General features: G+C 38.2%; 2 protein-coding genes, 1 non-coding gene and 1 pseudogene across 3 annotated transcripts; 2 read left to right on the top strand and 2 right to left on the bottom strand.

The window, feature by feature from the left end:
* Nucleotides 1–2,729: 2,729 nt before the first annotated feature.
* LOC114820620 (transcription factor HHO3-like) lies at nucleotides 2,730–5,503 on the top strand. The gene is made up of 5 exons (XM_029091627.2): nucleotides 2,730–3,606; nucleotides 3,752–4,035; nucleotides 4,163–4,448; nucleotides 4,565–4,641; nucleotides 4,834–5,503. The coding sequence occupies exons 1-5, from the start codon at nucleotides 3,471–3,473 to the stop codon at nucleotides 5,179–5,181; spliced, it is 1,131 nt and encodes a 376-aa protein (XP_028947460.1). The 5' UTR covers nucleotides 2,730–3,470; the 3' UTR covers nucleotides 5,182–5,503.
* Nucleotides 5,504–10,815: 5,312 nt separating this feature from the next.
* LOC103430713 (uncharacterized) lies at nucleotides 10,816–13,705 on the bottom strand (annotated as a pseudogene).
* On the bottom strand, nucleotides 13,383–16,122 carry LOC103430647 (uncharacterized). The gene is made up of 6 exons (XM_008368798.4): nucleotides 15,803–16,122; nucleotides 15,344–15,511; nucleotides 14,698–14,959; nucleotides 14,413–14,579; nucleotides 14,158–14,304; nucleotides 13,383–14,056 (listed from the first exon to the last, which is right to left on the bottom strand). Exons 1-6 carry the CDS (start codon nucleotides 15,845–15,847, stop codon nucleotides 13,706–13,708), a joined length of 1,140 nt encoding a protein of 379 aa, XP_008367020.2. The 5' UTR covers nucleotides 15,848–16,122; the 3' UTR covers nucleotides 13,383–13,705.
* Nucleotides 16,123–21,961: 5,839 nt separating this feature from the next.
* On the top strand, nucleotides 21,962–23,227 carry LOC103452282 (uncharacterized). The gene is made up of 2 exons (XR_011574992.1): nucleotides 21,962–22,358; nucleotides 22,741–23,227. It is a non-coding gene; the product is annotated as an uncharacterized protein (transcript).
* The last annotated feature ends 2,279 nt before the right edge of the window (nucleotides 23,228–25,506 follow it).

The raw sequence follows: 25,506 nt of genomic DNA, 5'->3' as shown, positions 1-25,506 counted from the left end.
ACTTCGGAGTTCCTACGGAATGCGAAGTCAATGAGCTCCCAAAAAGCCTCGTGCTAGGTAGGGATGAGAATATACATTTAAGGATCACTCCCCTCCGCGATATGGGATGTCACACCCTCCCCTTAGTGTAAAATATATCGTTAGACTAAAAAAAAAAAGATCGTATGTAGCCACTTAGTACTATGGTCTAGTGGTATTCCTCTTCACTTGTGAGTGAGATGTCTTAGGTTCGATTTTCGCCAAAGGCGAATTTGAACTACATTATTGTTAGCCCATTGTAAGGCTTAGTTCACCTTCTTCCCCTTAGTATAGATAATATCGTTTGTTTATAAATAAAAGGTCGCATGCAATCATCAAACTATAATTAATCTCTTATGTGTTCTTAAAGAAAAAGGGCATAATAACTTTTTTAAACTGTCCATTACATTTCACATTTAAGTTTGAATATAACTTCTTGTGCAATGGAGCAAAGAATACTATAAATCACACTACTTTGGGAGAGAATTTTTTATTTTGCCTTTGACACGGGCCATATGTCATGTTTCATTATACAAGTGGAGAGACAATTAAAAAAAAAAAATCTTAACTTGTATAATAATATATGGCGGACCTCTCCGTATTATGAGCATAGTGAAAAATCTTTCCTAACAAAAGGTTTCATGAAAGCAGGAGCAGCAACAAATGGATGTGTTTGTCTCTGGGCCCTGGATAGGGTTTTTGTTTCACCACGTTTTATGCTGGGCTGATGAGATTATATTTGGGCAGGCCCGTTTTGGGGGTTCCATTTATAAACTTGTGGTATACAATTAAAGGAACTTTAACGAAAAACTCATAGTACTGTTCACTTTAACAAAAAATCATATTTTTACACTAAAAATTTCATTTTGTCCTTTATTTTGTCCTTATCGTTAAAATTCAAAATTTTCAAGCTCTTTTCATTAGTTTTCCTTACAATTTAAAAGCTCAGCCCATTGTTTTTCAACATCAACACTGACGGAAAGAAAAAGTTTGGTTACTTTTTTTTTTTAGTTAAAAAAATCTGGTTACTTTTATACTTGCTGATTTGATTACATTTAGTGCCCCACAAGATCAGAATCATTCACGTTGATCACATGGTTCGGCAACTTTAAGCACTTTTGATCCTGCTACCAAATACTTAATAACATTATGACATGTTTATTCAAGGTTTAAAAAACGTTAAGCACTAGTCTGAGTTGACGTCTAGCGTCTAGATGTCGTAGACGGATTTAAGTAAATTTATTATATATCTTGTAAATAATTGCATATTGACATTTACAAAAAATTATACTTGTATGAAATTCATGGATAAGATAATAAAAAAATGATAAAATGCAAAAAGAATATCCAACAAGTCCAAAATTTAAAAATACATTAAGCATATATGCCATATAACCATAGTGAGGAGTATTGTAGGATGACACATGTACAACAAGTTCACAATTTTAAACCACTTAGACTTAGATTGATTTTTTTTTTTTTTTTAATTTCATTAAAAAAAAAAACTGTCTAGCTCAGCCTAGAGCCCATCAAATTTGCAAGAAAACGCCTCGGCTCACCACCGTCTATCGACTAGGCCTTTTTTTTAGAACACTGTGTTTATCTAATTATTCTAATTCTTGACTTCATGTGTTCACTAAAAATGGATTTGTCCAGAAAAAATCGAAATTCAATGCATAAAAAATTAGCAACTCTATCATATACACATTACTTATTTTCCTCATAAATTTAAGACTCCCCATGTTTTAAGTAAGGATATCGTTAGTTGGAAACACTTCAAGAATCAAAGTTAAGCGAAAAAAAAATACCAACTCAGCTGGTTATGTTGGGACTAGAGGGCCATATCCAATGGGCTATGCAATGTTTATTCAAAATTTCGCATTTGCTGCAATTTAATGGAGAATTTGACGAACTTAACGGAAAGAACTACTAGTTCAACATAAGTCATAATTTTACCGTAGCACATAATATTTGATTTTGGGGACAAAAAATACATCTCATGTTATAACCAAGGGAAACTAAGGAAAACTAATGAAAAGTCCTCAAGAACTTTAGTTTTAATAAAAATGACAAAATCAAAGTGTAAGTGAATAATAGCAAAAGTAACTTTTAAAGGTAAAAATATCATTAACATTAAAAAGTGAACAGTACTGAAAAAATTTCATTAAGATTCTTAGGGAGCGTTTGTTGCGCCGGACTATCTCGGACTGAACTAGTTTCAAGGACTAAGTTGGACTGACTTAGACTAGACTAAGCTGGACTAACTTAGTGAAGCGTTTGATGCAGTGTTGGATTAAGAAGCTGGATAATAACAAATTCTAATATTATATTATTTAATATATAAATTATTAATATTTTATTATGATCTAGGTGACCGGAGATGACGAGGAGTTTATCGGGAGTGATTGTTGAGCATGACGAAGACGGGAGAGGATAGTCTTAGCTAGTCCCATAGTTATTGGGGGGTCTCGCTAAGAGCTCTTAGTGAAGGGTTTTGTTCATGCTAGTCCCCTTTAGTCTCATTAATGTTAGTCCCAGCATGGAACAAACACGGTATTAGACTAACAGCTAGTTCTGTTCAGTCCAATCCCACTTAGTGAGGGCAAACAAACATCTCCTTGAGGAATTATGAAGTTTAGTGGGCCTATTTTGTGAGGATCCATTTTATTCGCAGCCCAACCAATATAAAGCCGTCTGCCGAATCTGAACGCGCAGCTCCATGGAATCGCCGCCCATCCAGAATCCCGGGATGCATATTCTCGATCCGTCTGAGAATATGAACGTTTCAGAATCCCATTGGCCAGCGACTGACCGAAGCGCGTGGGTGCAGTAATGATGAAACGTAGCGTAAACAGACGGCAGTGTGGATGGGGATGGATAGCAGTTGGCCCTCAGAGGACGTGAAGGGCCACGTCCATTGACGCCTAATCACACGCGTCGTGGGAACGCTTGTGAAGCACGCTCTCCGCACCAATAAAAGAAGATTAGGTGCCAAGGGCGGTGACGTCAGCGCCAGCCCACAGGATAGGCATAGAAAAGCGAATCAAATGCGAATACCATCGAATATTCAACCTCCGACAGATTCGTTGTACGCGACGGCACGACCTCGACATCTCTCTCTCTCTCTCTCTCTCTAAAAGGCCTTAAAAATTCAATCTTTTGTTCCTTTTTTAGGGTTTCTAATTCTAATTTGTGGATTATTCCGTTTTGTGATTCTGCTTGGATCCCATATGCGTCTTTGAGAAGAAGCTCTCATTTGCCCCAATTCTCCTTGTTCGTTTCTATCTATGCGCTGGACACCCACACCCGCACACCCACCTGCTGCCTTATAATCTCACCCATCCTACATTCTCAACCCCCATTTCTGAGTCCACGGAAAGGACCAGATAAAGACAGAGATCTGAAAAACCCAGAAACCGAAAAGATAAAGGAAAAGCAAAAGCTTTTCAGCTATGGAGTCCACAGAGGAAATGCAGGCTTCTTCAAAGCTAGGTTTCCGTGAGTATGTCAAGGCTTTGGAGGAGGAGAGGCATAAGATTCAAGTTTTTCAGAGAGAGCTCCCTCTCTGCTTCGAGCTTGTCACTCAAGGTACTGCAGACGACACAGACCCTTATCAATTTTTAGCTTAATTTTTGTGTTCTAGGTCGGAAAGTTCGTTTCTTTTGCTTGAATTTTTGTGGGTTTGTTCTGGTTTTGTGTTTTCTGATTTGGGTTTTTCTGGGTATTTTTGCAGCTATTGAGAGGTGCAAGCAGCCGGTTTCAGATACAACCGCAGATTATATGCATGGACAATCTGAGTGTTCTCAGCAGACTTCGAGTGAGGGGCATGTTTTTGAGGAATTTATTCCATTAAAAAGGACTTCATCTTCTGATAGTGAGGACGATGAAGTGCACGAGTCTCAGGAGGCTAAGGACAATGAGAAGGATGATAAGATTGCAGGAGGTGATAAGAAAAAATCAGATTGGCTTAGATCTGTACAGCTTTGGAATACAACCCCAGATGCACCACTCAAGGAGGTACAAAAAAGACTCTACCTTTATCAACTTTGGTGAATTTTGTGACTGCCCTTTTGTTTAGTTGCCGAGAAAATTTGAGGTGAAAGAGTAGGAAAGTATTAATTTTTGGGGTGTTGGGTCATTGCAGGAATTGCCTAGGAAGGCTTTGGTTATGGAGGTAAATAGAAATGGGGGTGCTTTTCAGCCTTTCCAAAAGGAGAAAAGCATTGGGAAGACTAGTGTACCGGTGGCTAAACAACCTTCCTCGGCTGCGGCGACTAGTTCTACCACGGACACCGTGAGCGGAGGCAGTGGTGAAAACAACAAGAAAGAAGAGAAAGATGGACTGGGTCAGAGGAAACAAAGGCGGAACTGGTCGCCGGAATTGCACCGCCGGTTCTTAAATGCTCTTCAACAGCTTGGTGGTTCACATGGTATGGAATTGGGATTAATTTAGTTGGATATGTTATTTAATATGGTTGGATGCATGTTGGATTGGATTGTATTGGATGTGTGTTTGATGTGCTATGTGATTGGTTTTTTCTTTCAGCTGCTACACCCAAACAAATTAGAGAGTTAATGAAGGTTGATGGACTTACTAATGATGAAGTCAAAAGCCATTTGCAGGTTTGTATATGTGATTATCTATCTGTTTTAATTCATCAGTATAGGTGCCTCTCTATGTGCAAGCAAGAGTGGATGTCCTTTAAAACATAGGCACATAAGAAGCATGCATTGTCTTGTCCGATCAACAATAAATTGTGAATTTTTTAGCTGATTCTGCAGAGCCTAATTTCAATCGTCTTTCGTTGTTTGCAGAAATATCGTTTACACACTAGAAGACCGACTCCAACAATTCGCGGCAACAACAACGCCGCACAAGCACCACAATTTGTGGTTGTGGGAGGCATTTGGGTGCCACCCCAGGACTACGCAGCAGTGGCAGCAACCACTGCTTCCGGGGAGGCAGCCAATAATGGAATATATGCACCTGTGGCTTCAACTCCTGCTGTCACACAGGTCTCACCACCAGTCCAAAGACTGCGGCTAAAGCAACCCGAACCCTCTCATTCAGACGAAAGGGTCAGCCACAACGAAGGCCGCGGTCACTCCAATTCGACCGCTACATCATCCTCCCCTCACACCCCTCCATCCCCTGCGTTTTAAATTTGTGAGAATGGTGTAAAATTTTTGTAACCAGCCTTGTAGAAAGTCGTTTCTGATTTACCACCACACCCATTATTCTGACCTTTGTTTCTTACCCTGTTTTGTTGTTCCCTCCTGTTGTTTACGAAGTATGAAGATGTAGAGGTGTTGGATACGAGGGACAGCGACAGTAGAAGTTTTGAATTTGAATAAGTTATATACAGAATTTGGAGGGCAAGACCAAAAATAATGTTAATGTTATATTGTTTGTTATATCCTATAGATGTTTTTCAGCTGACATTGAATATGAAAGTGTAATGAATATGTACGACTTTGGAGGTGATTTTATGTTTGAATTATCTGGATGCGAGGACAATATATATTGTAAAAACAGTTGTTATCTTGACACGATTTAAAAATTCTTTCGAATCATATGCTTAAAGTCGGTTTTTAGAGGCAAATTCTATTCATTGGTTCTTAATAATTGATATCAGAGTTCGGTTTTATCACGTAACAATAATGCATTTTGTGAACTCAACGTGTTGTTTACGTGATAATTACCCCATTTGTGAGTTACTTTTACTAGTGGCTAATTTTCCACATCTGAATTTGTCCAACTGGCTTAAGGTTTGGTGAAAGGTATATATGACTTGAAGAGGGAGTTATAGCTTTATTGACAAATGACAAAGAGGAAGTGGAATAGTACTCTTCTTTGCGTCAAAGTCTACCAAAAAAATATAAAAATGGCAACGCAAGAATCTTGACCCACGAGAAATCTTCCTACCCAAGAAAATAAGGAAAATCACAGATGTTGCAGATCTACTCAAACCTCCTGTTCGGCCATTGTTGCCCACAAATTAATCATAGAAAATGTGGTTGCGTGGAGACTGGGCCTCATGCGATTGTTCCTTGTTCCTTCGCACCAGGGAAGAAAAATAATGATGAAATTTAATGGTTTGGTGGATGTACATGGAAAACATGTGTTCACATATGTAAAATGTTTTCTAACAAATCCACCACATATCAAGTTTGAGTTATGGATAAGCTAGATCTGGATAACTTTTCTGGACGGAAAAAATTATTAGTGAGACGGTGACATATCAACACGTCATGTGGGGCCCATTTCATGTTTCGAACTTCAACGATCCGATCAGTTTATTTTCATGTTGCACTTTATGGATTATCCTTGCAAGTATTGCCAAATCGGAAATGGTTAGAGATCTAATTGAGTTTGAAAAATTTGACGAATATTATGTTCAAGAAACATTAAAATTTCATCTTTATAATTCAATGAGTAAATAGTTTCAGATTAAGATGATTTTTTGCAAGAATGGTCTGTCAATAAAAACTTATAAAAAAATAGAGATCGTTGAAGTTCAATTTTAATAAGCTCCGCAACCAGTATACATTTTATTAAAAAATGTAAATCCCTTTGAATAAAAGTTATGCTGATCATTTGAAAAGAAATTGGGAATTGGATCCCATCCGCAGGATCTTCATATCTTAGCTTTTCATCGTGTATCGTGCAGTCAGAAATCATTTGACTTTTTTTTATTTAAAATTAATTACATATAGCTACTGACAAAAATTGATCGTACGATGTACGATGAACGACTAGGATGTGGAAATTCCTAAGATCCTCACAAAGTGAATCCGAAGAGGATCCTATTCCAAGAAATTGTAACATGTATTTGACTGTTCCAAATTCCTATGGTTAAAGATAAGTTTCAGAAAATCATGAAGGGTCAATAATTTCATTGGGGCATATGTAACTTAATAAGATGAACAATAATGCAAATCTCTAATTTCTAGATCTTGTCCTTAATATTTGACCTATACTTTGTACAGATCACCAAAACCTTTCATTCTAAACTACAAATTAAGGCGTGATAATTCTAAACACCCATTTAGATTAGCTTAATGACAACATAATTACGCACAATGTTCACGTCCACAATAAGACATCGACTTAAATTAAATCTCGTCATCTTGATCAACCCTTAAGATCTTCTGCACATAAGCACCGACGGTGACTATCTTCTTTTAGAAAAACGTGGCGGATTTAGGAATGCATGTACGACTAGCTACGCCCCCGAAAATGTTTATCATTTTTTGTGTGTGTCAATACAAAAAACACCGAAGACAAGGTGTAATTGGAGCTACTTTCATTGCGATTCAATTATTTTGTATACAAGAAAACAAAATAAATATGTAACTACACCATTACGGTCGTTCACATTCGGATATTCCATTGTATTATGGACAGCAGATTGAGCCTCACAACAAGATAGCCATGTTAATTTGGTTCCAATTCGTATTTGACGAGAACTTGATTTAAGACATTTCATTTACAAATGAAGAGGAATATATTGGACCGTAGGACTATGTAACTTAGACACATTAATTTTAATTTTAATAATTTTCAAATATTTATAGAAAATGAAATTTGCTTCTCCACTTTTAAACTTATCTTTCCGGAGAAGTACCAATCGGGAGGGTATTCTGATCCTCAAGAATCTTGACTTGTCGAAGATTCCATCATATGAATAAAGAAAGACTAGATCGGATTAGATAATTAGGTCAGATTAATTAATTGAGGCTAATTGGTTCATGTGGGGCCTCATTTTTTCATAACATAACTGGCATACAAATAATTCACAGCTCGATCACAGATGGGAAGTCGTATATGCGGTTTGATGTGGGACAATAATTTATAACGAAGGTCACGTCTGTCTAAAAGTCTAGGGTTTCTGATCAGATGTCGATGAAGCTTTCATGTTCTTCTTTATTGTTTTTCTTTTTTGCTCTAGGTCGTGTATTATTTTAGGATTTAAAGGGGTCTTTGCAGAGCAGATGAACTTAGCATGCCTTTACATATTGACACAAAAAGCAAACTTGTTCCTTACGATCAATGACAACACAGCAAATAAAGAAAATAAACAACTCGATCTTTAGTGACAAAATTATTTGTGTATTTAGAGCCAAAAGACACAAATAAACGTCATCATCCATTGACCAGTTTTCGTGTTGTGGGATTTGGAAAACTAAAACCCTAGTTTTTGTTAGATAATAACCACACTCGAATTCACTCAAGCAACGCTTGATCTTTCTCGAGTGATCAAAATTTTTAAAGGAACAACAAAAACCCTAGAAGTCTTTTAGCATGACCGACATAAAGCCACATATCAGATTTTCCAGAAGAAGTACAAGATTTATTTGTATTTTCAAGCACGCAAAAGAAATATTGATCAGTTTAGGAACATCGTCAAAGGTGTTCTAGAAAATGGGCATGGGCTATGGTATGGATGCTTGGAATTGGAAGGTGAGTTGTGGAGGATAAGTCCAAGTAAAAGAAGAGAGAGAGAGAGAGAGAGAGAGAGAGAGAGAGAGAGAGAGAGAGAGAGAGAGTGTGTGTGTCCCTTCAGGGGAATCTAAGGCCAAGTGCCTCTTGCTGTTTATTAAATTAGAATGGTAAGAATTAAGCAATCAATGCTAAAGTCGTTTTCTGGTTTGTAAAGAGGATATTGAGCATATATTCGACGGTATTTTTGCTTACTATTCTCAAGTTGTATAATGTTTATCATCTTAATAAATAGAATTTTGACTGATGAGATCACCATCACTTGAAATATTCCCAAGCATATTCTAGTTACCTTATCAAATATGCCCAAGATTACAAATTTTGTCCATTCCCATACCAAAGGCATGCATAATTGTTAATTGGGTGAATTGCTCATATTTTATTACCTGCATGAATCATGCAGAACTAACTCTCTCTCTCTCTCTCTCTCTCTAAGTTGAACGGTGGATATGATGGAGAGATTAAATATCAATCCCAGACTATCAATGAAAACTTTTTTTTCTTTCGACACTTTCCTGCTTGAATAGATGGGTGAATTCCATCTTCCATGCACATTGCAAATGAAAACAGAAATATTTGATATACGGTATATCTAGCTAGGTGCCAAAATTTGATATAATTGCATGAATATTACATGGCATACATGCAGTTTCCATTTGACTTCGACACCGGTAAACTACATTATTATCCAACTTCCACCCTCTCAATGTCAAAGACTTCGACGACGTGAATATACTGTCATTTTGATGTGTCTCTTGCCAATAAATATATACGCATATAGTCTTTTGTTTACATATATAGATCTTTAACAGCTTAATTTGTCCTTTATTTGTTCGAATATTACAGTATGAAGTCGACCCAAATGATATTCCGATCGAAGTGAATATTACAAGTGAGGTGGCTGTTGATCGGGGTACAAGTCCAAATTGATGTGCTGGCTAGCTGCCTGATGTGGTTGCCAGCAACACCATGAAGGAACAATATCAGAGACCTCTTTGGATTATCAGGACATACAAAACGCTGGGGTTGGTTGGTGCCACCCCATCCCATGCATCACACGAAGCTCTTTTAGAAGAGCTTGGGGCCTTGCCGACACTTAGTGACTTGATTCTTTGTCGTTAATGCGAGTGGAACTCATAATGCATCAATTGTCGATAGTCACTCACACCGTCACACGCTTATAACTTGTTAATTTATATGATGCAGTTATTATATATGAACTTGTAGGCCTCGTAAATCTAACTTAGCAAGTCAATACTTGCTGCGATGAGATGTTCATCCCCTTGTGGACACAAACAAGACCAAATGCATATATGTATAGCTTGGTGCAATTTCATGGAATGGTTCAGTCTCTCCTGATCAAGGACGCCAACTCGTCCAAATTCATTACTGGTTTGTTTTATGGAAACTACAATCATATTTGATCCATTCTATGTGTATTTTCCATTATTCTTTGTTTAATTGCGACCTCTTTTAGGGATAGCAACGGGTTATGGTCGCATTTACCCATTTTTATATTTGGGTTGTGTTCTTGTCAACCCACAAACTTTTCGACACACAAAATGATATAAAACATGTAAATAATCATTGACATATCATTTGTCAAAACATGAACAAAAATACATTAAATGCATTATCCGTGCATATAAGATCCTATATTCGTGTAGATTTTGAGTTGTGTAACATGTAGTATCAGTTTGACACTCCTTTAAAATTTGAAGAAAAAACTTTACTAAACGAAATAGCTAGTTGGGCAAGTGATTGTAACTTAGTTGGTTAAGACCACTTGTCCTTGCACCCGAGGTTCCATTTTCAAATTCTTCTCTCCATAAGTTAATGTAAATTATCTTATCGTTTGTTGAAAAAGTTAATTGGTAAGCATGTCATTTTTAAAGTGCCATCGATCCACTACTAGCAAAAGTTGTAACAAGAGTATGTGTAACATGTAGTATCAGTTTGACACTCCATTAAAATTTGAAGAAAAAACTTTACTAAACAAAATAGCTAGTTGGGCAAGTGATTGTAACTTAGTTGGTTAAGACCACTTGCCCTTGCACCCGAGGTTCCATTTTCAAATTCTTCTCTCCATAAGTTAATGTAAATTATCTTATCGTTTGTTGAAAAAAGCTAATTGGTAAGCATGTCATTTTTAAAGTGCCATCGATCCACTACTAGCAAAAGTTGTAACAAGAGTATTGGGCCTCCACTTGTCCGAAAAGCTATTCCAAGTGGAATTTTGTTCACTTTATGTAACTCAGAGGCGAAGCCCATTGGGAGTTGCATTTGAAGACAGATTAAAAGTGAAACAATGGATTTGTATCAGTAAAATAAAGCCATTTACAAATTACGAATTTGATGAGATGTGTACATATTTTCAGTGAGCTACAGTGTCTGTATATCTGCAGAAAACATATCACGGAAGATTTGGACGTAGCGGGATTTGTAACGGGACACCAGGAGTTGGCTGCAGTACCTGTGCATCTGGTAATTCCTTGGACAAAAGTTCCTGCATAATATAACCACATCTTCAATTGTCATAATATTGCAGGAAAAAATCTTAATACTTCACCACAACAAAAATACCATGAGAAGAAGAAAACAACCTTGAATGATTCGACTGTTCCTTCAGCCGAAACTAAACTAGGAAGAAGCCCCTTGGCATCCAAGTCCCCATTTGTCATCGGGACAATGACCCTACAAAATGTAAAACAAAGGCGTTGATACGCGTCCAATAAAACAATCCTTATCTACATCAACATGTTAGTATTAAGGTAAATAGAATTTGAACTTGGCATTCAGCAGCTTTGCAAGTTGAAGTGCATCTTCTTGTCCTGAGACCAAGGTAAGGCAGAAGCTGCTTTATGACCGGTGTGATAACAATGTCAGCCCTTTTGCTCTCCAGTGAACTTGTGTTGTATACACAATGGGGTTCATAGTAAAGTGTACTTTTTCCTTCTGGAGTGATGACAAGATATCTGGTCACATATTATATAAAAGATAACATCTAGTTAAAATCCGCTCAACTATATAGACTACAAGTCATATTACACCAGAAAAGAGCTGTAGCGTCCCTTGAAAATGGAATTCACGTTTGTCACAATGGCGATCGAAAAGCAAAACCTTACCCATTTTCAGGGCGCTGCCAAGGAGGACCTAGAACTGGCCCTGCGGTGGCCTGAACTTTGACTGTAGAACCATTTCTTGCCTCAATGACAGAGCTCTGACCAGGTTCTAAATACGTGACCTTAAAGCATTAGCGTAAATCTCAAATAGAAATAGAGAATACGCCATTATGCTTCTGAACTTAAGTTATCTTGAACGCCGGTATTGCAAGTTTCAGAAACAATTGAGCCAAGTTGAACCAAATGGCATTAAGATTCGGTAACTTCAGTTGTTACGAAACATATGACTTTGGCATGAAATGTTTGTGCAGTCAGAAAAGGAAACACTAGTTCCATACTTACATTGCTGAAAAGGGGATCCAACAAGGCCTCAGCATTTGGTGTAGCTATAACTCTAAGATTCGGGTACTTCTCGGAGAGGGGCTTTAACGTCTTCAAATGGCAGTGATATCAAGGCTTTGGGTAATAAGCAAGCAATCAACTTCTGGAATATCACTTAGCTGCACTAAAGTTGCAAACCCAATCAAAACAGGCCTATCAACTCCACAACATTCTACAAAATAATAGCAACATTTGCGTAATTAAAACGGAAAATCGAAGGCAATTCACTTCAGAAAATTGTATTTGGAACTAAAGGAGTACCTGGAAATTCTTCAAAAACTTCTTGGCAGCATCATAAAGCCAGGGGATTCCAAAATCCAAATTACCCACCAAAATTGGATCCACCAATATTTTCGCCCCACCCACATCCCACAACCAATTATTTCCATAAAAAAAAGTCGTACCCAGTGCACAAGGCTCCCGCTTTACGCATGGTCTGGGAGAGGTGAATGTCGGCTAGCCTTACCCCCATTTATGGAGAGGCTGCTCCCAAGTCTCGAACCCGAGACCTACCGCTCATGGGCGAAGGCACTTGCCATCGCACCAAGTGCACAACCAATTATTTCCCCTAAAAGTAAAAATTTATTTACATATTTAATAAAATAAAATACCCAAAATTAATCAAATTTAAGAAGTACTGATAACAAAATTGAAAACCCACCTCCAAATAAGTGAGCTTCAACCCATCAGTGCCAGAGAAGCTCGATTGAACTGCGTTTTCCGCAGAAACCACAGCGGAAACAACCCTACCAGTCCTGAAAATATGTATATAAATTGACAATTCAGGTCTGAGAGAGAGAGAGAGAGAGAACCTGGAAGTCGATTGAAGCGCAAAGTTGATTACTTTATTATTAATTTAAATTAAATTCTTTAAAAAATTCAAATGGATTTTATGCCGCCACTTGCCACGGGCTCACCCACAACAACATGAAATTTAATTAATAATTACTACTTTTTTCCTTCTAATTTCTAAGTAAACGCAATTTTTTAGTATTATTATTCTAATTTTGGGTCATTGGATTACCAAAGAATGAAACCAAATTAGTTGCACTTGCATTGGCCGAAAATAGCATAATTTTCAATTTAAATTAGTTTAAAATATAATTTGAATCCTCTCTTTAAATTTTTTTCTATTAAAATATGCTTAAAGAAGTGCTTTCGTGAAGTATGGCGTGAAGTACTTAGGCCATCTCTAACCGATGTCTGGCCAGATGACTCGTTTTAGTACCATTTTGGTACAGCTTCTAAAAAATACAGTTATAAAAGTTGGTATTTTTTAGTGTTTGGTAAACACATTAAAATTAGTTTTTTTTTCTTCACAATTACGGTGAACAGAAGCCAAAAACCAAAAGCAGCAGTGAAGCGTGAGTTTGAGTAATCATTTAGTGTGTCTGTCACACCGTCATATAATGTACAAGTTTCATATATTTTGTAGGAGAAATCCATTAAAAAGTTGCAATCCTATAGGCTATAGGCACCAATTACACAAAAAAGTTCTAGAACATCCAGTTCAACAAACCAGCAAAACCTTCCTCTGATCAAATCTCAAAAACGTTGCATGTTTTGTGTAACCGAGGGAGCAAAACGAGGAAGCCACTAATCTTAACCCAGTAATCTTAATTTTGTGTTGCTTCGCTTGAGACAGGACATACTTTACAAGAACTGGTTTCTCTTTGTACATTCAAATCTTGAAGGCAAGCTGTCTTTCCCATTTTTTCGGTTGATAAGGGATGATGTTTGCGATTTTGTTACCTTCGGGTTTTGGCAACAACATTTCCTCCGAGGGGATTTTCTCGTGCCAAACAAATTCGTTTTCATGTTCATGCTTTCTGAGCAATTCGGAAAAATTGTCAATTTCCTCTTTGAGAACAGACTTCCACGATTCTTTGCCGGGCATGTTCTTTTTCACATTAGTCAGTGTGAATCGAAGAACTGCAACAGCGACCCCGAATTGGTTGGAACGCTTTAGGGTTTCCGCAAAGTATTTCTGGGCTTGTAACTCGTGTAGCATTTTGCAGGATGATAAAAAGTCCTGCAGAAACCGGAAAGAGTGAACACGTTCAAGCATTGTTGATTTTTCACCAAAAATTGAGATGAATATATCGTAGAATAAAACTGTAAATATAGACATACCGCAACATCCGAAGAAGTGTCTTTACATTCCTTTGCCGTATGCAAAAGGCCTGCAGCTTCATCAAGCAATTCTACAATACCATGGTGCAACTTTGCCAAAAGACCGACAGTAGTACCCTTCTCTTCAGCCCTTTTAATTGTTACGGCCTGTTACATTTTCATAACGAACATAAATTATCACAAAGAACAAGCAAACATCCGCAATTCTGTCACGAAACCTAAACAAGGAAAACTAGCGAGGAAAGGAAGGCTGACCTGGGCATCGGCCAAGCAAATGAGGCTCATGGCAGCAGACACTGATGAGACAACTTCTGGTGGCCTTTCCCCAACCAATGAGTGTTGTAGAAAAGGAATAACTTGATGAGCAAGGTGATGAAAAACACCAGCAGCTTCTCGGAATAGCGTGGCAGATTGCACTAGGTCTATGACAATGCGAAGAAACCAGTTAGTTAATCTTACATCCTTGGTCTTAAAAGAAAAAAAAAATACAAATCTTAAAAGTGAAAAATGAAAGTAAGAGCACTAGTGCCCTATCCCTACCTGCAGGAAGAACTTCTAATGCCCTCTCCCGAAGGATTGCGCCATAGAGGAAAAGGGTCAGGCACAACTCAAACTGCAAGTTGTTGATTTGAAAATATTTCGATCCTTTCAAGTTAAAGAAAGAAGATGAACTAAGAACACTAGTCCATTGTATCTTAAGTTCTGAAGTCCATCGAACTATCTGGTGGTGGCTCTTGACCCGATCAACGTGCCAAATCAAATTTTCCAACAAGGGAAGATACAGTTCAAGGTTGTGAAGAACCTGAGACATAGTAGGACAGCAAATGCCATCAAAGACTGGATTACATAATTCAATAGATTCAAACAGAAGGAATTAATTTGTACTAAAAACACGAAAAGTTCTCCATATAATATTATCTCACAACCTGAAATACATAATATTATCTCACAACCTGAAATACATTCAGATTGAAGAAAGGAATTAAACTAGTATTAGATTACTAAAAACAATGGCACGAATTCAACAAAAATGCATCCATACCGAAATTAAAGAACCTAAATGCAGGCAGAATTTGCCTATAAACTGGGGTATAGTGCCAATGTCAAAACTTTCATAAAGTGGCATTAATCTGCAAGTAAAAACTAAGGCGTCTTCGAAATACCAAGCGCCACACCAAAAAATTACCTGTTGATTACGAGAAGTTAGCCCTCCGGACATTTCTCTTGCAATGGCGCCATTGATGGAGCTGCTCTCATTGATGGACTCCTCAAGCATTCTGCGCTTAGAGCTCAATTCTTTCAGTTGCTCAAGTGTCGCGGAATCACGAGCAGCGTAAACCTCCTCGAACACAATCTGACAGCACAACAATTGGGAAATTAGTATCAAAATCATTAACTACACAAAGAACAAGCAACAATGATGAATAATTTATTGGACACATGCACTTATATGAATTAATCGCCAAAGTTTATCTTAATTAACCCAAAAAAACTTCAGAAAACCCAATTGGATTTACGCACAAAATCGAAAAGATGGAGAATTTGAGCAGCTGGGTATGCAATAACCTCAGAATTCAACGACCCCCATACAATAAAAAAGAAAAAAAGCTCAATACAAACTCTCCAAAAAAGAAGAAAAAGCTACCTTCTTGGTCTTCAACTTTGCCGGGTCATTAAAGTGCAGCATCATCTTTGCCGAATCAACAAAACCCAGATGACAGTATCTGGGTTCTACGACAAGTCACTGAAACCTTAGACAGCTCTTCGGAAAATCCCAAGCATTCTCGTATTCGTCGAATCCAAAATCCCAATCCTACGGAACTGCGAATTGTCGAAAGATTCCTAGTAGCGATCAGCTTCTGGTTGGTTGGGAGTGTGGCGGTTTCCTGCTGGTTATTAAAGACCAAATGGGCTGTGTCTTCGCTGGGTCGTTTTCGAGATCACCTGCCCACCGGTTTCGTTTCCTTATCGGCCAAGTTTTCATTTATTTATACGACGTCTAATCTGGGTTGGGCTCCGGACGCGGGCTTCACCCGGTCCTCTCTCTCTCTCTCTTTTTTTTTTTTTTATTATTATTATTATTTTTTATTTTTAAATGTCAAAGGACATTGATATTTGACATGTATTTTATTTTTGTCAAATTTAATGTACAATGTATAGTAGAAATTGCCATGTTTACAAGTTTCTTAGGGTTCGTTTGGATGTGCTTTTAAAATGACTGAAAACGCTTTTAGAAAAAATATTCTTGGGTTTCAAAAGCACTTTAAGTGCTTTCTAAAAGAATTGTGCTCGTTGATCTGAGCATATTCCATTTGATGTTGTTTTATAGTGATTACAAGAAGTATTTGGATGAAGAACAAACTCTTCAAACCAAGGGGAAGTATTTGGATGAAGAACAAACTCTTCAAACCAAATTTACACATAATACAAATGATAAATAACCTATTTAAATTCAAAATACTTTCAACAGATAAGGCTTATCTCAGCCTTCCTTTTGACTAATCGGATTACGATCTTCAGTAAGTGTTGTGGCGGGAACCCTTGAATTCGGACTTGATTTATCACACCCCCGCAAGCTGAGCGGTCGCCGGCGAACGGGAAGCTTGGATAAAAGATAGTTGAAACGATAAGTAGACAGGCCTTTAGTCAAAAAATCAGCAACCTGATCTTGAGTAGCGACATAGCCCACCTGAAGTTCACCACGAGTAACCTTTTCACGAATATAATGATAGTCAACTTCCACATGACGGGTCCGTGCATGAAAAACAGGGTTAGAGGCAAGGGAGATTGCAGAAATATTATCACACCACACCTTTGGATGAGACAGATGAAGATGCAGGTCTTTAAAGAGTTGACGAAACCATGAAATAGTAGCTGCAGTTATGGCAAGTTGTCTGTATTCTGATTCTGTGCTAGAGCGAGAACTCCTTTTTGTTTCTTAGAACTCCAGGACACAAGGTTTGGACCAAGAAATATACAAAACCCGCCAGTGGATTTGCGATCATCGAGGTCTCCTACATAATCAGAGTCGGCAAAGGCAGTGAGGGTAAGAGGTCCAGGTTTGTACACAAGTCCATGATCGGGAGTGGACTTCAAATAACGAAGGATGCGTTTAACAGCAATCCAGTGTGTGGTGGTTGGTTGATGCATGAACTGGCAAACCTGGTTGACAGAGAAGGCAATATCAGAGCGGGTGAAAGTAAGATATTGGAACGCACCTACCACACTCCTGAACTCGGTGATGTCTTGTAAGGGTAAGTTGAGGCTTTTGCCACTGACTGCAGGAGTGGAGACCGGTTTACAGTCCACCATGTTTGTACGTTGAAGCAAATCAGAAATATATTTAGACTGTGAGAGATGAAGGCCATGACTGGAGCGATGAATCTCCATACCCAAAAAATAAGTGAGAGGACCAAGATCTTTCATTGAAAAAACCGAGCACATGTCCTTGATCAAGGAGTTGATACACTGAATGTTGTTGCATGTGATAAGTATGTCATCAACATAGATTAATAAGTAAATACGAATTAAACCATGACAATACACAAAAAGAGATGAGTCTGCTTGGGAGGCCACAAAACCAAGGTGTTCCAGATGATTAGAAAAACATTGGAACCATGCCCTAGGGGCCTGTTTAAGTCCATACAACGATCTGCGCAATTTACAGACATGTGTGGGATATTGAGGATCAACAAAACCGGTGGGTTGTTTCATGTAAACTTCATCAGATATGGAACCATGTAAAAACGCATTCTGAACATCCAGTTGGCGGATAGGCCATGAAAAATGAACAGCCATAGCAATAATAAGACGAATGGTTGAGTGGGTCACCACTGGACTAAAAGTTTCACCATAATCAAGACCTAGTTGTTGATGAAAACCATTGGCCACAAGGCGAGCCTTAAACCTGTCAATAGACCCATCAGACTTGCGTTTAATACGAAAGATCCATTTATTGGGTAGTACATTCATGGTAGGAGTATAGGGTACCAAAGACCATGTGCCCGCACGTTGTAGGGCATTGAATTCATCAGCCATAGCTGTCCTCCATTCCTGAAATTTATTAGCTTGACTGTAGCATGTAGGTTCCGACATAGCAGTGATGGTGGACGTATGGGCATACTTAGGGTTAGGTTTAGAAATGCCATCTTTTGCACGTGTAACCATAAGATGGATAGTGGGGGGTGCTAGAGCTGATGGGGTTGTCGAAAGTGGGGGGGGGGTAGTGGGGTAGGTTGAAGTGACGTTAAAGGTAATTGATTGTTTACTGGATGTGTGGAAATGGGGGGGGGGGGGATAGTAGGGTAGGGTGGGAGGAGGGTAAAGGTGAGTGGATGGGAGAGGAAATAAGAGTCAAATGGTGTGTGATAGAGACGGGTGAGGGAATGTGAGTTTCTGAAAGAGTGTTGGAATGGGTAATGGAAGTATGGGATAAAGTAGGATTAGGTGGCGAATTTGGGGGGGGGGATGGAAAAGTGAGTTCAGGGGTCCCAAGAGTAATGGGACGGTTATCATGTAGAGAGGATGGTACGGGAGTAACACTGAGATTTGCATGAAATGGAAAACAATTTTCATCAAAAAGAACATGTTTAGACATGAAGACACGACATGTGCATGGGTCAAGGTACCTATACCCTAATTGATTTTGAGAATAACCTAAGAGAACACATTTTTTAGAACAAAAATGCAATTTTGTTGACATGTATGGACGTAGGTATGGAAAACAAGCACACCCAAAAACCTTAAAAAAATCATAGGATGGTTCTCGGTGAAATAATTTTGTGTATGGAGAAGTTAAGTTCAAAACTTTAGTTGGCAGGCGATTTATTAAAAAATTAGCAGTATGTAGAGCTTCAGCCCAATAGGTTTGTGGCATGGACGCATGAGCAAGAATAGTGAGACCAGTTTCAACCAAATGACGATGTTTACGTTCTGCCATACCGTTTTGTTCAGGATGGTGAGGGCATGTATATTGAGGATGAATGCCATGTTTTTCTAAATAAGATTTAAAATTGTTGTTAATATATTCTCCTCCACCATCCGTTTGAAAAGTTTGGATTGTTCGTTGAAATTTATTCTCCATTTCAGTTTGAAATTTGATGAATGTGGAGAACACATCAGATTTTAGTTTTAAAGGATATAGCCATGTATATCGCGAAAAATCATCAATGAAAATCACATAATATCGAAAACCAGAAATTGACAAAGTAGGGGACGTCCACACATCAGAATGAATAAGTTGTAAAGGAAAATGGGAAATAGAATTTGATGGTAAAAATGGCAATTTCTTGCTTTTGCCCAAAGGGCATGAATGACAGACAGAATTAAAATGGTGCCTAGTAAGAGGCACTTTGCTAGTAGAAACTAAATGTTTTAAAATAAATGACGATGGATGACCGAGTCTGGAGTGCCAAATACGATCATCAACCTTGACTCCCATGCACAAAAATAGTCCATGTCTTTTATTGAAATTAAAACTGGCATATGGATAAACACCAGTGTTACTCCGGCCTGAGAAAAGGATCCTCCCCGAGCGGATATCCTGAACACGGAAGAAATTAGGATGAAGGACAAAGAAACAATCATTGTCAGAAGAGAATTGATTGATAGATAATATATTTTGAGAGGCATCAGGACAATATAAAGTATTAGAAAGAGGATAGGAGCTAGTGGGAGAGTGAATAAAAGATGTGCCTATTTGGGAAATGTGCAAACCTTGACCACCATGAACACCACCGACTTGATCTGTGCCTGTGTACTTCTGTGCATTTGTAAGTTGACCAGGATCATTGGTGATATGGGTGTTGGCTCCAGAGTCCAGAAGCCACGTTGTGGGAGCAGTAGAGACAGACTGGGGTACAGGGGTAGACTGTGCAGCAAGGGCTGTGAGACGAGCACTTGGAACACGACCTTCATAAGACGTATTCATACGGTTGTAACAATCAATGGCAGAGTAACCATTACGACGACAAATCTGGCAGCGAAGGGGTGTGCGATCAGACGGTGAGGGTCCTGCACCAAGAATACCGTCATGGGGACGTCCTGGATTAGGAGCAGCAACAGCATTTGGCCGAGTCTGATTTCCACCACGAGGAGGGACAGCGCCACGGCCTCCGCCACGCGCAAAACCTGCAGGAACAGGGTTTCGACGGCCACGAGTAGCAGCCATAACAGTCAAAGCAGAAGTGTCGCCAGACAAATTGAAGGTAAGATGACGAGTTTCAGCACTAAGAAGCAGTGCTTCCAAAGCAGCATACGAGATAGGAGTTTCTCGGGCTTGGATTGAGGCAACTGTGTTCTCATACAGCGGGCCGACATTATTCATGATCGTGGCAATTAAGTCCGCGTCAGCAATGGGAGAACCAGATAAGGCCAACTGATCAGCCAAGGTGTTGAGTTTATCCAAATAATCTGCAATACTGAGATCACCACGGCGGAGATTGAGAAGTTCCCCGCGAAGTTGAATAACACGATTGTGTGAGTTGAATAACACGATTGTGTGAGGAAGGTGCATATCGGTCCTGTAACGCCTTCCAGGCCTCGGCAGCACTAATGCATTTGACGACAACATGCATAACAGGAGGAGAGAGGGAACTAGTGAGCCACGAGAGAACCATCTGGTCAGTCTGGATCCAAGGTTCAAGGAGAGGATTGATGGTGTCAGTATGTTGACCGTCATCATCCAGGAGAAAAGCGGAAGGGCACTGAGAAGTGCCATCAACATAAGGCATCAAACTACGACTCCGAAGGAGTGGAACAAACTGGGCACGCCACAAGGGATAGTTATGGTGATCAAGTTTTAGAGGAAGAAAAGCAGAAACATTGGTGAGGGCAGCGGAAGAAGACATTGTATTGGGAAGGGAATATGTCGTAAGACTTGGAAAGGGATGATACCATAAAAGAATTGTGCTTGTTGATCTGAGCGTATTCCATTTGATGTTGTTTTATAGTGATTACAAGAAGTGTTTGGATGAAGAACAAACTCTTCAAACCAAGGAGAAGTATTTGGATGAAGAACAAACTCTTCAAACCAAATTTACAGATAATACAAATGATAAATAACCTATTTAAATTCAAAATACTTTCAACAGATAAGGCTTATCTCAGCCTTCCTTTTGACTAATCGGATTACGATCTTCAGTAAGTGTTGTGGCGGGAACCTTTGAATTCGGACTTGGTTTATCACTTTCTACAAGAAGCACTAGTTACGTGCTTCTTCTAGGAAGCACTTTAAGTGTTTTTTTAGGATTTATTAATATTTTTACTAAGGATTGTTCCCAAAAAGATTTTCACCAAAAGCACTTTCAGTCATTTTAAAGGCACATTCAAATGAGCTCTTATTTTTCTTTAATTGGTGGGAGATGCCTTGCAACAAACGAGCTTGCTTAACGCACTAACTTTGAATTCTGATTTAAAATGCTCTTAGAAGTGCATCGCTCTCACGCTCGTCAGTAACGTCAGTTTTTCGTCTTTTATAAACGAGTGTTGTTGTAAACACGAAATATTCCTGAAACAAACGAGACAAGAACACATGTACAAAATAATATTTGTATTAATGATTTTGAGGTTACAATCTCTCTGAAAATTGATCATCTGATTCGATCTCCGTAAGGTGTTATTTGTGGATGTGCGATTGATCTAAGGCTCTGTGTGACATTTGTGGATTACCACTTGATTATCACTTGATTATATAGCATCTTGGATTATCACTTGATTATCACTTGATTATCATTTGTGGATGTGTAATATTTGTACAAAATATATATATATAGCATCTTGGATTACCACTTGATTATCTGTAAATTCTGATCTAGCAGAGTACTTCCTCAGACTCTGTGTGACATTCTCATATGAACTTGGTTAATTATCTGTTTAAACTGAATTACCTCTGAGTGCTGTGATAAACTAAATTTATGCATTTAAGTGGCTCTCTTGGCTTGAAGTGGGGTAATTCTTGATTCTAGTATCATCCTTGTGAGACTTCAGCATCGAAAGCTAGTTTTTCTAATTTATTTGACCTTCTGCAGTAGATTTCCTTCGAATGTACACATGAAACCGAGAACTATTCTGCTATTTTTCTTCTCCTCAAAAAGCTGATTTCCCACTTTTTTCAGTGTGCAGTGATCCAATTGCCCTCTCAGACACTACTATTCTCCGTTTCAGACAAAGCATACCGCTTGATTGGAATGCTGTTTCCAGGGGTGAGCTTGTTATTGACTTGGGTCTTTCTTTTACTGCGGATTGTAATTTCTTATCATTAGTTTTTTTTCAATATTAAGTATTTATGGCCGCCAACTATTAGCTCGTAAATCCACAACAAATATGTGAGGTACCTTCAGTGCTAAAAGAAACCTGCAATATGGACCTTGTATTTTTCAAAGATTTTGTGGGGTCGATTAAAGTGCTTTCTAGCCTGTACAAGGTGCTTTTAATTCTGAAGGCTCCCTGCATACCCTGCACCTTCTGTTTAAATTTTTTTCTGAACTCGAGGCCTGTGGCGGTACTCCAAATGAGGTTGTGACTCGGCATTGTAACTCTCTTACAACCTGGTTTTTGTTGAAGCAAAGTCTACCTTTGGTTCAGGATATGGTTGTGTTTAAGCCACAAGTAGGCGGTCAACAACAGCAGCAGCAAATGCAACAAATTCAAGTAGGCGGTCAACAACACCACCACATGCAAGTACCCGGTCAGCAGCAACAGCATCCTCGGAGACATCCACAGATTCAAGAGCAGCACCCTCAGATTCAACAACAGCAGCAGCTCTCACAACTTCAATCACAACAGCAACTGCCGCAACTTCAGCAATTGCAGCAGCAGCACCAACAACAACAGTTGGTTGGGACGGGGATGGCCGAGCTTATGTCAAGGCCGGTTGCAGTTAGTTCCACGGGGACAAGTTTTGTCACAAGGTCCTAATATGCCTGGAGAGGGTTTTATGGGTTAAATAAGAGCCTCAACTTGTTAAAAACACTCCGGGACTAGCATATGAATAACTTTACTATCAACCAGTGAACCCCTAATGATTGGAATTTTAGTTATCAGTTTCTGAAGCCTATCTTTTTAAATGAAATTTATGAAACCGTAGCTTAGCTTACTTTACTCGTTGGATAGAAATTTGTGATGCTTTTGTAGGTTCTTCAAGCCGATGATGTACTTGAAAGAATTTAAGCTAGGGTTGGAAAAGTTGAATATCAGAGTACGCAACAAACAAACGAACTAACTGAATATAAAACTTTATTAAATGAAATTGCCAAGAAGGCAACATGAACCGAAGAGACTACATCTTGACTGACTTATTATCTCTGAATAACAAAGTTCTCTATTTATAATAAACTAACCCTAGTCCCTAATAAGCAAGGAAACGAAAACCTAATTCTAATGAGCTTAAGCCCAAATCTAAACAATAACACTACATTTGGATGAAGAAAATAAACTTGAAATTTAGATAAAAATTAGAATTTGTAAATTGATATGCACGAATTCTCTTATTTGGATTCATATACATAGAAATTTAGAATTTCCGCGTGAAAAAAAAAACTTGGAATTTGAGACCTCCAATTCCCAAGTTTAAATTTCATGTACATAGGTGTCATTTTCTAATTTCTATGATTGAGAGAGCTTAAGTATAACAAATTCCGTATTCAATTCCATTGTTCTTTTAGGCTAACTAAACAAGAAAATTCACAAATTCTAGAAAATAAAATCCTATCAATTCAATTTCCATCATTTTAAAATTTTTTGGTAATCTTAAATTTCTTCATCCAAACATAGTGTAAATAAATAACTATTTTCCAACAGTAAATATTGATTGCATAAGCTCAACTCAATTGATTATGAGTGAGGTATGGACTTCATTATATATAGATTACAAGATAAGGTTACAGTATAAACATATTAGTTGATTACATTTGAAATTCAAAACTAAGTTACACAGGAGTTTTAGATAAGGAAGGATTGTGATTCCTTTCTATCTGTTGAAGAGTTTGAAGAGGTATCCAACTTGTGTAGCTGACTTGATGACGGCGAGTTGATTAATTCAAAATGTTGGTGTTGAGATTGCTGACTTGGAGAGTCCTTTACCATGGATTGCTGACGTGGAGAAGGATCCTGAATATTTGGTTTATCAAAACTGAGGATTATTAGTAACCCGGCTGATTTGGAAAGGAATATACCTGGTAAGTGATACCTGCATCTGGGTTCTTCTAATGGAGGTTCTACTGTTAAATTTGCTTATGATTAAGTGCTCAGATGAGGATTCTGCTTGGAGTTTCATCTAGTCTTTTAGTGTCCCTCGAGCGTTAAGATTTTTGTTTTGCTTATTACTCAGAAAACGATCCTAACCAACGCACAGAGGAGTCTTTGCAACTTCTGTTATAAACTCTCCTCGTTCATTTGCTCTATTAAGAGGCAGTATTTTAATCGGTTTTACAAAATTCTACAAAAACCATCGTAAAATCTATGAGTATCGTATCTCGATTTCTCTGTTATATAAAGATAACGTTGATTTAGCGTAAGATCAATTAAACAAGATACCATACTAGTTAACCTTTCATTTTGTGGTCAGCAGTGCCTGGCAGTCGATCACTTTTGGCTTTTGGGCATGCAAATTGCTAAGTGACTGGGGACACTCGAAAGCAAGAAAGAAGACGACTCCCACGCCAACAACTCCCATACATGAATGATGAAGAGCATCCCTTCCCTTCCCTTGGCCTTTAATCATTACTATTCCCTCTTTATAAAGCCAATGTTATTAAGTATTTAAGTATCAAGTGGGCTTTTTATCAAAAAAAAAATATATTTGAGATTGACATAACTCATCATTTTGGTTTTTGGTCTTTGAGATTTAAAATCGATAGAAGTGATTCCTGAGAGCATTCATTATCAATCATTTTGGTTATTCTATGAGAAATTTTTGTTAAATTGAGGGTATTTTTGTCAAATCAATCCCTCCATTGAACTAGTGGTTTCTTCAATTATAGGAGATTTTTCACATAAAGACCAAAGTGATTGACAATGGACAATCTCAGAGATCAGTTTTATCGATTTTAAATCTCATGAACCAAAATGTAGAGTTATGACAATTTCAGAAACTATCTTGACTAAAAAGTAGTGATTGAAATTTGAGGTGGCTACATTCACCCACCAACTCGATAATTGTCTAAACGATTGTATTTAGCATTAAGTGTAGTGATAGTAATCATTGGTTCAACACTTGGGGTAGAAATAAATAATTGCATACAAGGGCCTTTTTCTGTAGAGAAAATTTGACAAGGGAGCATAAAGAAATAATGCTTGTCAACATGGGGTCCTTAGATTCCTTCTGTATATAACATCAAAGTGGGTGGAGTG

Source organism: Malus domestica, chromosome 13 (genome assembly GCF_042453785.1).
Source record: "Malus domestica chromosome 13, GDT2T_hap1".
NCBI lineage: Eukaryota > Viridiplantae > Streptophyta > Magnoliopsida > Rosales > Rosaceae > Malus > Malus domestica.
Note: the sequence above shows the minus strand (reverse complement) of the source record. Positions and strands in the feature narration are given on the sequence as shown.

Excerpts from the sequence above, each read along its gene's own strand:
- LOC114820620 (XM_029091627.2), top strand. The coding sequence starts at position 3,471 with ATGGAGTCCACAGAGGAAATGCAGGCTTCTTCAAAGCTAGGTTTCCGT. Across the intron at positions 3,607-3,751 it reads CTTCGAGCTTGTCACTCAAG|CTATTGAGAGGTGCAAGCAG; the intron begins GTACTGCAGACG and ends GTATTTTTGCAG. Across the intron at positions 4,036-4,162 it reads CAGATGCACCACTCAAGGAG|GAATTGCCTAGGAAGGCTTT; the intron begins GTACAAAAAAGA and ends GGGTCATTGCAG.
- LOC103430647 (XM_008368798.4), bottom strand. The coding sequence starts at position 15,847 with ATGATGCTGCACTTTAATGACCCGGCAAAGTTGAAGACCAAGAAG. Across the intron at positions 14,580-14,697 it reads ATTAGAAGTTCTTCCTGCAG|ACCTAGTGCAATCTGCCACG; the intron begins GTAGGGATAGGG and ends GCATTGTCATAG. Across the intron at positions 14,305-14,412 it reads TTTGCTTGGCCGATGCCCAG|GCCGTAACAATTAAAAGGGC; the intron begins GTCAGCCTTCCT and ends AAAATGTAACAG.